Below are 13,860 nucleotides of genomic sequence, written 5' to 3'. Positions count from 1 at the left end.
TTTTACTCAGAAATGATTCAGAAATGAAACCTTTTCTTTCCTCTAATATTTCTTCAGCTGAAGTCACTCTTGAAGTTTTTGTTGAAGTACGATTCTAGCTTTAACATTAGCACTCCCATGTGTATCTGTGCTCAAAACAATGGATTTGAGGGTCACTGGATATTTGAGGTCTGTTCAAATTAATCTCCCCATCCATAATTAAGAATCCAAGCCCTTGCTATGTGAAGACAAGTCACAGACACAGCTGACTCAGCTAAACACTGGTTGTTTTTCTTGCTACACACGGATATGATTGACACAACACTCATCTTGGGGTAGAGAGGAAATGGAAGCAACTCAACTATGAAAATCCTGGTTATCACCTTGAGTATTTTTCTGCACAGTTGTCTGATACTTTCAAAAATTGTTTGAACTGCTGAGTAAGAAAAAAATGTATTTTCTGCAAATGCATTCTGACCACACTGCAGAGCAGGCATCACACTGCTTGAGCTTTTTAGTAGGTGGCAAGAAGAATAGAATATGGGTCTTCATTTAGAAACAGCTCTTTAATTTTTATCTCTTTTATTATTACTTATATATATTTCTTTTATTTCTTGTTATTGGCAGGCACTGACCAGTGTTTTAAACTGTGAGGTAGAAGTGTTTAATATATTCTAATTTTTATCTCAGCTGTTCAACACTTAATGAGAGGAGGGAGAAATCAAGCTGTTATGCTATTTAACACTAAACTATGATGGGACTTTAAATAGAAATTTCAGGATCTGTAACTCCATATTTCCTTTCCATTCTAATAAAAATAAATGGTCCTCAGGAAAGACTGAAGCTGTTTTTTATGTCGATAGAAAGCAATGTCACAAAACCACTTCTGTGTAAAGCTCACTGTTCCCTGTGGAATGAGGCCTTTTCTACAACAAAATCCATAGAAATGGTAAATGGAAAAATATAATGGCAGACTTACTCAGGGTTTTTTTGGCAGAGACATCTTCCACTATCCCAGGTTGCTCCAAACCCCATCCAACCTAGCTCTGAACACTTCCAGGGATGAGGCAGCCACAGATTTTCTGGGCAAGCTGGGCCAATGTCAGTCTGGTTTTGGATATAAACTGCCACGTGTTTTATGTTGTTTGATTATTTATTTTAGTTCTTCAACAGTTCCATTGGTATATATCTATTGCTCAGCACTGATGGGAAAAATTGCAAACCGAATGTGAGCTGAATGTAGCCAAGCTGCTGGGTGGCTGTCACAGTATCAGTCCTGGTCTTCTTGCAGGATTATCAAAACTAAAGGCTGAGTATTGTCAGGTTTTTTTATTTATTTCTTTGTTTATAATGAGGAGAAAGGACTTAGCAGGGCACACGCAACCCATGATGAACAGGTTGCTTTTTTCAGGTGTCATTTACCAGCACAGAGAGACTCTGCAAGCAGGATACACACAATTTAATTAACTATTTACCAGCGAATATGCAAAATAGCTAGAACTAACAGATTTTCTGGGCTGAACAGTAACATGCTTACCACTGCTGATAAGGAAATGAATGATTTTTAGCTGGCCAGGAAGTATCTAACAGGCTGGGAAAAGTTGGTCTCTGACATTTATTAGTATGGGCCGATCCTCACCATTAGAGTTATCATCATGTTTTCTGGTTGATTGTTTTGGTTCTTTTCTTCTTCTTTTGTATCTTTTCTCTTGAATCTTTTACCAGCTAACCATTGTCATCCCACCAACATCACCTGTGTGGTTTCAGCTTCCTGTCTTTCCTGCTGCATCAAACCAGACCTTGGACCACAGCAGGGCCAAACCTGTGGGCCGTGGGTGACATGGGGAGAGCTGGAATGTACAAAGCTTCAAGGGATCATGAGCATGTGCTGAAATCCACCGAGGGTTTCTAAAGTGTGGTGATGTGACATCTGCTCTTTGTAGAGTCAGTATACAGGATGAAATGGCTTTGTCCTGTACAGAAAAAAAAACAAAACAACAAAACCCTTAAAAATTTTACTAATTTACTCTGCTGTATGTTTTAAAGCATTTGAAAGGAGGAACAATGCTAAGGAGTTTTTGGTTGCTGTGCTGACAGGCAATGGAGTCTCTACTGACTCAGGCCTCCAGGTCACAACAGCATATCTGGGTGCTCGAAATGCAAAAGTGAATTTATAACTTTGCAAACAAACCATTATTTCCATGTACTTAAGACCTCTATAACTTTGATACCTGAATCTGTTATTTTAAATATAATTGAGTGACAGTACTATGGGGGTATGAAGGCTGCCCTGAGTCAACTCTTGAATTCTACTTTTAATTTTGACAACTGTGTAATGGGTTTAGCCCCTGTACCTCAGTTTTATGGTTTGTGGTAATGAACGGCAGGCAGCTGCCTAGGTTTTCCAAAAGCCTCTTTCAGATTAATAGTGGCCACTGCAGAATGATAGAAAAATGTTACTTTTGTACTTATTTACCTCTCGTAAGCCTTCTGCCTCATGCCGCCCGCGTTAACACAAAGCTAGGTTTATGGTTTGTCATTCTGTGCCTTTAAAATGAATAATTTGGGATTTTTGTGGGAGTTTTTGTGAGTTCACACGCAGCGTGGGCCGGCCCCTCCCCACGGCCGTGCCTCGATGGCGGGGGCTGAGGGCATTCCCCGAGCCTGAGGGCATTCCCCGAGCCCCCAGCCGGCCTCGCCAGCCTCCCCTGGCCTCTCCGGGCACGGCCCCTCTGCTCCCCGCCTTTCGCCGTCCTCTGCCCCCTCAGCCGCCATCCCGAGCCCGGCCCGCCCTCAGGGCTGCCCGCGCCGCCCCGCAGGAAGTGATGGCGGCCGAGGGAGGAGGAAGAGCCGCCGCGGGTAAGAGGGAGGAGGCGGCTCGGGGTGGCCAAGGGCGGCCGAGACGCCGCGAAACACTCGGGGCTTTCCAGGGAACCTCTTCCTGCTCGCCTGCGGCCGTGCCCCGGCCGGGCCCGGGCCCCTCATGGCCGCGCTCCCGGCCGCGCCTGAGGGAGGCGGGCAGCCCCAGCCCTGCGCACAGGGTCACGCAGAGCAGGTGCTGCAGGGTTTATTTTCCCATTTCTCAGCGTACAGGTGACTTTTCCAGGTGTTCGGCTAGTCCAAGCCTGCCCAGAGAGAGTCGACCTGGTGGTTCCTGCCCGCTGTGGTTCGGCAGGTGGTGATGGGGAGAGGATGAACCCCAAAATCCTGTTTGCAGTGTGTGTTTGGGGTCTCAGCGCAGGTGGATGAGTCAATACATCAATTGATCTCAAGTACTTAGCCATTAAACGTCCATTGGGAACACTGCATAAAAATACCCATTTTCAAAGGCACCATCGGCAGTTGTTTACCCAAACTGAGCAAAAACCAAACAACAAAAGCAGCAGGGTTTAACAGGGACAAAAGAGGCAGTGAACACGTTGGTTCTTGATCACATAAAAACAGTTGGACTGTTTTGGTGTTGAGATATAAAAGGTTTTGTATACTGCAGAGTAGTGTACAAAGTACAATATACAAATTATACAATATATATGGATACATATATAGTACCCTTCCTTTAAAAACTGTTACTTAAAGCTTTTCTTTGCTGTTGATGAGGTGACTAGAACAAGAAGCACATGGACATAGAGGATGAACTTCTGTGTGAAAAGCCACTCTTCCCTCGTCTCCCTTCAGCAGGAGTTGATTTGCTGCTGTTTCTGGCAGTGGGTGAAGAGCTGCTCTGCCCAGCAGAACTCAGCCTTTCAGTACCTGCTGGACTTAGAGTGCTTTGAAATGAACAGGCATTGTGTCAGTTCCCAAATGGCCGAGCTTCGGGTGCTTGGTAAAGAACGTGATTTTAGCATAGGTGGATCTTCTGCACGTGCTCCACCATGGATTTCCAGAGCAGTCTGGCATGTGCGGTGTTCTGGGTTTGTGTTTGACCAGGAGGACTTCCAAGAATCTCTGTTCATGCATTTGTTTGGATAAGGGCCCGTTGCATCACCTCAGTTAGCTTTTGTGCTGCTTTCCCTCCTGCTCTGTTTTTATATCTTCTTTCTTAATTTGTCACGCTAGCAGGTAAATGTAGGGAAAGTGAATTTATCTTCTGAAACACATTTTGAGTTGCTGCCATTTATATAAAGCACCTACTTCATCCCCTTCAGTAAAATAATGATGTTGTTCATTAGTTCCTCTAGCTGCTCATGGCTAAATGCACTGCAGTCAGATTGCTCTGTTTTTCCCCTCCTATCAACCACTGACAGAAGTCAAACATTTGTAATATTGCTATTTTTTTTCTTGGGGGGGAGACTCTCAGTTCTGCTGATCTTCTTAAAATATCTCTAGATGAATAGAACTTGGGTTTTCATATCCAAGGAAGCATTGTAGTGTTGGGCAGTTCAGTTAATGTCTACATTTTTCCCTGACTTTTTCATCACCTTCAGATTGAATGTTTAGAATAGTTCTTCCATCTCCTTTCTCTTTTGGGACAGCTGATGTTGTTTTTAGGTGTTGTGTGAGTTTTGGTGTAGTTATTTAATAGCACAAATCTATGTTTAAAATAATTATGGAGCAGTTCCCAGTAAGTAAGTTGAGTATGCAGAACACTAAGAACACATGAAGTCAGCCATTAGCTGCTGTGCAAATACTGCTTTTCAGTTCATGTCATGCTGTAATTGAGATGCTACAACTCACTCTTGATGGCTGTTCCTGTATGTTTTTCACAGGGAAAGATTGTTTATACTTCCAGGTCTTTAAGCCCTTTTACAAGTTCCAGGCAGACCATGCTGTTGAGAAGCAGGCCAGCTGTTGACCTAGAACTTGAGGTTCTTGTTTTAAATTCAGCCTTCTTGCAAATTCATTTTGATTACAGAACACCTTGAAAGTCAGATTTTTATGTGTTAACCACGTAACAGAAACAGTGAGCAACCACGTATATGCAGCTCTGGAGCCTGAGAAATAGTTAGTGGATGAGAAACCTGTGTATCTAGTTTGGCAATTGCATTAATGAAGCCTTAAATTTCCATCTGTCTCTCTAGGAAGATGGAAATCTCCCTGCCCTCCATGAAATCCGTGTTAATCAGTTTATAGGAAAGAGGTCAACAGCTTGGAAGGTGGAAACGCAAAATTCAGGTAGCGTATAGGCACTGTCAGGAATGTGGCCTCTGCATCTAAAAAATCTTCTCAGAGCTCTGAGACTTGATTAACAAGCAGACTCCTACAGTGGAACTAAAATCTCATGTATGGAACAGGTAGAATTTTACTCAGGCTGTGTGTACGTAAGAGGTAAGGGCTGCCATAACATTGCCACAGCTAAGGCAAGTTGTTGAAACCTTGCTGTCTTTAACCTAAATATGTAGTTACAGTCTAAAAAGAAAAGAAATCAGGAAACAAAATCCTAAATACTTCCCTCAAAGGACAACTGCAGGCCAAACCCCAGCTAACAAACCCGAGTCCCTTTCCATAGTAGCGTTTCAGTGAACACACTCCTTCCCTTGAGGGAAAGCTTGGGAAAACAAACAGCACAGGAGAAAGTCTGGCCGGTTTCAATTTGCAAGTGGGAGGTGTGCAGGCATTATGGCTGTGAGTGTGTTATAGGAACCTACGTGATGAGGCTGGTATGTATTTGCCACATTGTGTAAAGGTTGCATACTGAGAGACTTCCAAACGCCTTGCCTGGCAATTCCCGGCTCTGGCATGTTGTCTTTGCTGAATGATTGGCAGACCCTCGGGTCGCACATATCTGAAGGAAACTGTGTCCTGCTCAGTTACCCAGAGATCTGTGGATGCTTGAAAACGTTGTGTTTGTAACCTTTGAAACTGCTGTCTGGTGGCTGGGCTTTATAGTATTACTGACAACAGATGGCAAATGGCTCCGCTGATGTAATTCTTGCTGGTGTTTCATTCCTGTGAAGTCGCACAGTTTCAAAAAATCTCAGAATGTGCCTCCATATTTTTCCTGCATAATGATTTCAAGCCAAACTAAATAAAAACATTTTGTATTATTCAGATTCCCATGGTGTCATGTGACATTGTGGTAACAATTGCCTTGCAGCAGTTTCAGATAAGTGCACGTTTGGTAGCAATTTTAAGGCCTGTGTCCTTTAAGTAATGCTTATTAGTACGTAACAGATGCCGTTTAGAAACATTATGCCTTTTAATAGGCTCTGCTTTTAGCCTACATGTTCCCATTCCAGGCAGACTGTGGATCAGGCAGGCTTGGAGGTATGCTGTCATTTATGCAAAGCCTAAGTCAATTTTCTGCTCTGAAGTAGAGCCATGTGTTTTTCCTTGTTTCTTCCATTCTGGTCATAGCTGCCTTGCTGTGTTTTTCCCCCTAGTCATATCTTTGGCTGATTGTCAAGCAATTGCAATCAAAACCTTTTGCATTTTTAACCACCAGCAGTGGTTTCTTTTGTCCTTACCGAAGAGCCTGTGTAAACTGAATTTGAACACACTGAGCCTCACTATCAAGAGCACAGCAAGCACAGAGTCAGCCCTCTGTTGCCAGCCTGTCTTTCCTTCTCTGCTTTTTCCTCCTCCCAAAAGGAGAAAAAGGGAAAAGCAGAGCCATGCTGATTTTGGAGCACCTTCAAAGACATGTAGAATAGCTGACACAATGGCACAGAGAAACAAGAGCAATGTTTACATATTTCCTCCACTACTGCCAGCTTTTTATTAAAGCAAGTTCTGAGACAGCCTTGTGATAGTTGATGCAGGTGACGTATTAATTTGCAGCTGTATAATAAATTTAGCAAAGTGGAAATGACTGGAGGGGAAGGGTATTGGTTTTTGTTTCTTTCCTTCCCCCCCCCCCCCCCCCCCCCCCAATTATTTGCTTTATTTTGAGATTATTCTAGCTGTGCAAATTGGTCCTTGCGAGTAATTTGGAGAAAGGCTGCTGGGTTTTCTTAGGCAGACTTATGCTCTCTGCTGGTGGGAGCAGTAGGCCTATCAGATGTAAAGCATTTGCAACAAATTATGTGGCATTTGAAGCTGGTATCTCTGAAAATCCAGACGGTTGTCTCATATTTTCATCACTAGTTTGTTTGCTTGGGGAATACTGTCCTTTCTGATAGCAAAGCAGGGCTTTCAGGTACTCCTGGTGTGCCACATACTGCTGTTGTTTGTATGAGGTGATGGTAAGGGATGTGTGTGGTGTGACTTTAGGTTTCTCACACTTCCTCTGGATGATGGTAGCAATGGGGAAATGTATTTGATTTGGTACTTAAATCCTAGCCCTGCTGCCAGGTTGTAACAGCGTGTGTTTCAGCAATAACTTTTAATTATTCAAACACAGCCATTTTCTGAAAGTGTCCTGTCAGTCTGTCTGGCTTCTCCCCATGGGATGAATTCATCTCTGTGCTAGACTATTTGTCAAACTCAGTTGTCATTTCCTGCCATTTCACTATTCCTTGTTTATCACAATGGGAGTCATTGTTTTCCTCCTTTCCCTCAAGTTACAGGATGACTTTGGACCAATGCATCCTCCTTTCTGCCTTCCATCTTTGTAGAGGATTGAATTGGCACTATCTGCATTTGTACTTGTGCTTCATAAAAGATCTGCTGCTGTTCACAATCTTTTCTGCCATTTTCTTTTCAAAGCAGACTCTTTCCAGTTGTTCTGGAAAACTTGTGTATTATATTTCATATAGGGGATAGACAAATAATTAGGTTGACAAATTTGGATTTTTATTTTTTTTTTTTTTGCTTACATATACAAGAAAAGACAACTTTGATGTTGGAAAAGCTTGAAAAGTTTTGGCTGCCCCATTCCTGGAAATGACCAAGGCCAGGTTGGATGGGCTTGGAGCATCCTGGGTTAGTGGAAGATGTCCCTGCCCATGGCAGGGAATTGATGATCTTTAAGGTCTCTTCCCACCTGAATCATCTTATGATTCCAAAATCCATACCTCTACCTAAAGTAGTCAAAGTCAGACTTTTCCAGGAGCACTTCTGCCCATTTCTTGATTGTATGCAAAACCAGTATTTATTGAGAACTTGATGCTGATGTTCACAAGTTCAGAGGTATTAGGAGCAGTCCCACTCAATTGATAGAATTTCCATGGAAAACCTGACGTGAACATGACCCTCAAAGCCTTAATTAATGACAGTCCTGAATCTCTCTTTTCTCCAGCACTGCATTTTGTGCTGAATTATTCTGTAAGCTGCCTCTTTAGTTTTTACATCTAAGCTCTGTGAAAAACAAAGTTAAATGTGCAGAAGTATGAATTCTGATATGTCACAGCTACAGCTGGTAGCACTTCCATGGTTTAACAGTATGCTGCAGTTTTTATTTGTAAAGTCTGTTGCTGGGCTGTAATACCTCAGCTTTTTTCAATTACATTGGTTTAAAACTTTGTCCTAAACATGCCAGTCCAGATGTGCATTGTGTGTGTAATAGGATGGGGTAGCCTGTTTACACAGATGTATTTTAGTTTATTTGTACTATGAGTTGGATGTGGCTTTATATTTTTAAGTGTAGCAGTACCAAAGATCCATCTGAGGAAAAATGGGTGTAGTTGGAACCTATTTGATGGAACTTTCATTATGGGAGTAGTGCAGGTGAGAGTGGAGGAAATACCTCTTCAGTATGCACTCACCCTTACGTGATTCCCCTCAATATGCACTTGCTTTTCTAACCTTCAACACATTTTAATTAATGTGGTTTCAGCTAAGTATTTTTATAAAAGAAGCTAAATAATTAAATCAATTATTTAATTTCCTTGTCTTTTTTTTTTCCATTTCAAAAATTGTGGATTACCTTTAGTTTTGGGAAATGAAAAACACGTGTTTTATAGACCTGGTAAACAGAAGGTTCAGAAGGCCTTCAGAGCTCATAGAAGTGTGTGAAAATTGAAGGTGTTTTCCTTTTCTCATCTACAGCCAGGTAAATATATGTGTATACCTAAAGCTTTTTTCTTCTCTTTTCTGAAATCAGTAGTAAAAATGTGTTTGTAGGAATGGCATGGCTACTGGGATAGCAGCCTGTGTTTGGCATGCCTAGGATTTGGTTTGCCCTCCATTTGAGTGACAAAATTTGTAGTAATGACATATATAGCTAAACTCATCTATTTAATCAAACAGATTTCTTTATTGGGAGTGGGATTAGGTTTTTCTCCTCTGCCTTCAGTTCCACAGTGATTTCACAGTTGAAGGTTATTTACAGATAGAACCTTTTATTTAGTTTGTCTCCTGAGGCCCTTCTGGCCATTTGACTTGTGATAGAATAGTAAGTGATAAATGAATGGAATTTTGGGGTTGAAACATACAAACCTGAAACCTACATCTATTCTAAGAGTTCTTGCTCTATTAGAAATGGGGGAAAGCTGAACAGTGGGAAGGATGTTGTTTCCATGGACGATGTGCAGCACGTGGTGCAGAGCTGCCTTGCTGTGCTGGACAGATAGCACACCACGGCGTTCACCCGCTGCCTCCGCTTCCACCACACGCTGTTATGATACTGCAGTTTCACTTATGCCAGAATTTGGGTTTTTGACATGTATTTGCTCAGTTAAATTCAGGATGTGAGAGTCAGGTTCTGCGTGTACTCCCGGGAGCGTGCCAAAGACCTCTTCCTTCCTTTGAGAGGTTAAACAAATATGGTTGTCTAACGATAACCACATGCCTGGAGTTGTTCAGCTTATGGGAAGGGAAGGAGAAGAGTTGGTGTGAAGCCCTGCTGTTTATCACAGAGCTCCTGCTCCTGTGAGAGGGTGAGGGACAGCACTTCAGTAATGTGTGTATGGTTCAGAAGGGCAAAAAAAGTAGTTATTCAATCCTAGACACTGTCCTGGGTGTGCTTCTGTAGTGTGGCAGTGACAGTCTGTGGAGAACTGAGAGCAATTTATGTTATGTGACTTCTTGGTCTTTTTACATAGTGCCTTCAGAGGCACTGATAAGGAAAGCATCACACCCTTTTGAAGTGGTAGATAAGACATACACTTAACTGATAAGGAAACAGTCAGAAGATGCAGTGATTTGTTAGGGGCCACAAAACCACACTTGTGTTAAGAATAAATCTTAGGACCTCTCGTCTCAGTTGCATGGTTTAATTACAACAGCACTCCCTCCTAAATAGTGAGATGATACACTGTCATTTTGTTCTGGTGTATGTTTGTGTCATATTGCAAAGTGGTTTTTGATCTAAGAAGAAAAAGAAGGAAAATACATCTTGGACAAAGCCCCTCAGAATATCATCAGAAACATTTAAAACCTGCTGAAGTTGGTTTTTTTGTTTTTTTTTGTTATTGTGAAATATATTGGCATGAAAATAAAGCCAATAAACAAAGCCAGTGCTGCTATTGCAAGCAAAATGGCAGAACTGACTTAAAAAATAATGAAACTTGTACATTAGAAATGTTAAGTTCTTTTTATCTCTCTTGTTCCTACACCAGTAGAAATCTGGCTGAGGTGTTTTTCATATTTTTACATGCAAAATTATGCATAAATTTGCGCAAGCGTACAAAATCCAGATACAAGTCCTGTGGTGACTGATGGCTCTTCTGTAAACACACAGCTCTTAATGGATGCATGTAGTATCCTTCTCTGTGTTTGTAGAACATGAAAAAGTAGTTGTAGGATAAATGATTAATTCACTTCAGACATAACACTTTTCATGCTTCATCTACGGTGAGGTTGATGTATTTTGCTTTACAATCTGACTGCATCCTAAATGCCCTTACAAATCTCTGAAATGGGCATCTCAACAGGTCTGACTTTTCTGGAAGGACCAGCAATATCTCAGTGCATCTTAATCAAGCCAGTGGTCTGGAAAAAAACTGCACCACCAACTTCGTTGGCTTAAGGGAACGGTATTAATTAGCTACAATTTAATGCAGGAATAGAAGATTCTTAACAATGAATACAAATATTCCCCATCCCTGGAAGGGTCCAAGCCAGGTTGGACAGGGCTTGGAGCAACCTGGTCTAGTGGCAGGTGCCGGGTCAGGGGATTGGAATGAGATGATCTTTACAGTCACTTTCCACCCAAACCATTTCATGGTTCTAGGAAATATCTCTTGTTTACTAAATTGTGTATTGGCTTCATGGTCAAAAACAATTTTGCAAAGAAGCTTCAGCATATCTGATTAGATGGAAGTATGTCCTTTACTTTTGGGCATTACAACACTCTGTAGTTTCACTTCTGGAATGTCACATACAACTGTATGCACCATGTGTTTTCTGTTGTATTGAGAATAAATTCTTTTGCCATGGAAAATATTTCCTGCTTATTTTAACTGATAGAATGAAATCTTGCTGAATCTGTAATGATGAGGGTCTATCTCTAATTCATAGAAATTATTTCTAGTTTAGGGTAGAATATTGTCTCCCATTTTGTGATTGCATTTATGTACTTGATGCCGAATTTGTGTGTGCTGATGAGATACATCTGGATTCGTACATATTAATCTTTTTGGGTCCTAAGTGAAGTAAAATTAGTCTGACTTTTACCTTTCAAGGAGCATATTTGTCCACTTGATAAAAACCCCATGAAATTCAGTTCTCTCTCCTGGAGGAGACAAGGGGTGGAATAGCAATGGGAGTAAAAAATCTGAGTTTGGGGGTCTAGACTGAAACAAGGGCCTTGGTTTATTCCTTTTTGACAGAGCTGGACAATGTTTTAGGCTGAGGTTTTGAAGGGTAGAATCTCCTAAAGATGACTGAGTTGTATGGGCAGTGCCTGCTGATATTTATAGCTGGTTTTAGCTGTAGCTTTTCACTTCAAAAAATCAGATTCTTAGTGCAAATTGATGACAGATCACCAGAGTGAGAGGAGATGTACTTGCACATCCTCGCTTGAGAATGTGGCCCAGACTGCTCCATGGAAACAAAAGAGAGAAGCAGATGCGCTGCTAGTTTTTGCTTTAAAATCTATTCTGCATGCCTGAAATGGAAATGTGCTCATTTGGTTTCTCATTTATTTGTCTCTAGATAATTTTTCCCTGTGGAATGCAAAGATTCCATGCCCCTTGCCCTGAAAGCCAGTGCCCTGCAGAAGACAAAGGCTGGTACCTGTCTGTCACCCCCTCGCTGTCACTGCTGCTTCACCATCCACCTCGAGGATGCCTTGACCTTGTTTAGCAGCTTTGGCTGTTTAAGATGCTAGTCCCAATGTCAGGAATCCCTCTGGTGCAGGAGGCCTCCCATTCTAAATTTATTCTCCTGGTTTATGGTCCCATCTCTGTGGCTGCAGCAGGAGGCCCCATTTGTGACTCGGGTTACCCTTTGTGCACAGAGCTTGCCACAGGACCTGCTGCCAAGGTCCTGGCAGACTGGCTGCCACCATGTGCTCTTTTGTTGCTGCTATGTAAGATCAAATTCAAATAAAATCCTGTAATTCCAATTTGGTCAAAAGGCTGTCCTTGGAACATCGCAATTTTGATATCCCAAGATGCTGATTGTGCCTCGAACTGAAGTATTCCTCGGAGAACAGCACTGCTTTTATTCTGAAGCAAAGTTGGATTATTTTGCATTTGATTAGCAACCTTTATAGCATCCTGTTAGCCAGCAATAATTATGGCTTTAGTTGAAAGCCAAGAAACAATAGGTATGGATAGACTTTGAGGGCTTTTCTTGTCCCTGTATATAAAAAAAGTGTAAAAGGGACATACACAGCAGGGCAAATGTTAGTTTGTCACTTATACTGGGAAAAAACTGGGAAACACATTAGTTAACATGAAAAGAAATTCAGACAAGTGGTGTTTGCCCTGCCTAAGGCAGCTGAACAGTATGAGTGGCGTGTACATGTGTGTGTAGATTTTGGGATGTTCACAAAAGCCAGCCTTAGCACCACTGACTTCTTGAGGCCATTCCAGATCACCTAAAGTGTCATTTCTGTTCCATATTGTTCCTAAAGGAACCTCACTCTCTCTATCCCCTCAACCTTTTTTTTCTTCACAAGAAATTTAACTCACTTGGGCCTTTTCAATGTATTGCACAGGAAAGACAAGTTCACTGGAAATCTAAAAGTATTTTTTAAAAGAAAATGTTTCTTCTGTGCAAAGCTCTATTGATGGGAAGTTGATCAGAAGTTTCCTCTAATGCCTCATTATTTAATCTGTGACCTTATTTCATCCTTCAAGTGGCTCTTGTTACCTTAGAGTACAAGCATATTATGTAGCAGAAAGTTAATAGCTTTGTTCAGTGAGGAGAAAACATGACTCTGCTGTTAAGTTGCATTGGCTGCACCATGGAAGGATGGAGCTGTGTAAGCAGCACCTCATGAACGGTATTTATTAGCATGGCAAATATTTTTCTTTGTGCTAAACTCAAGTCTTACATGCTGCTCTTTTGTAAAGGATTAATTTACTAGTAAATTTGCTTTTGTGAATTACCAAAATTTTGAATAATAATCTTTAATTTCTCTCCTGACATAAGTTCTTTGCTTGATGGTATTTAAGTTCTGCCTGGGATTTTATAACGTTATTCTATTTGCCAGTGTTGCAATGCTCTTCACTTCCATTTTGTCACATACAAACATGCTATGAAACCCATTTTCAGAGTATCTTCTCTTCAGTATTCTGAGTATGCAGCTTTGCTGCCAAGCCTCAGGATGGAAGTTGGTTGCCTGCAAAGGGCAGGAAAACAGTGTTTAAAGGATTTTAAACATTTTAATTTTCTTTTCTTTTTGCTGAGGAGTCAGATACTGATCACTGCTGGAGGGAGAGTGGTGGGACCATGGGTGAATGGTCTGACCTGGTACTACAAATCCCATGCTCCTACTTTTATGTGGAAAGGTATCATTTTCAATATGGTACCTGTATGATTCATAGTTTGTTAACCTTAGTATAAAGAGGTCTTGCACTGGTCCTTTTAAGACTCTTTCTTGTCTCAGCCAATTACTTTACTATCAGTGCAGTTATTTCACATTTAACTTACCAAGGGAGCTGCCATGTGAGA

The 13,860-nt window shown here is 41.5% G+C and overlaps 1 protein-coding gene across 1 annotated transcript in view; it reads left to right on the top strand.

Annotated features, from left to right (window-relative positions):
* Positions 1-2,760: 2,760 nt before the first annotated feature.
* Positions 2,761-13,860, top strand: part of FAM169B (family with sequence similarity 169 member B) — a 35,295-nt gene continuing 24,195 nt past the window's right edge. Inside the window, exon 1 of the mRNA XM_033517016.1 lies at positions 2,761-2,838. Within this exon, the coding sequence (XP_033372907.1) occupies positions 2,805-2,838 (34 nt within the window). The 5' untranslated portion in view covers positions 2,761-2,804. The remainder of the gene's footprint in view (positions 2,839-13,860) is intronic.

The sequence above is a fragment of the Parus major genome, chromosome 10 (genome assembly GCF_001522545.3).
Source record: "Parus major isolate Abel chromosome 10, Parus_major1.1, whole genome shotgun sequence".
NCBI lineage: Eukaryota > Metazoa > Chordata > Aves > Passeriformes > Paridae > Parus > Parus major.
Note: the sequence above shows the minus strand (reverse complement) of the source record. Positions and strands in the feature narration are given on the sequence as shown.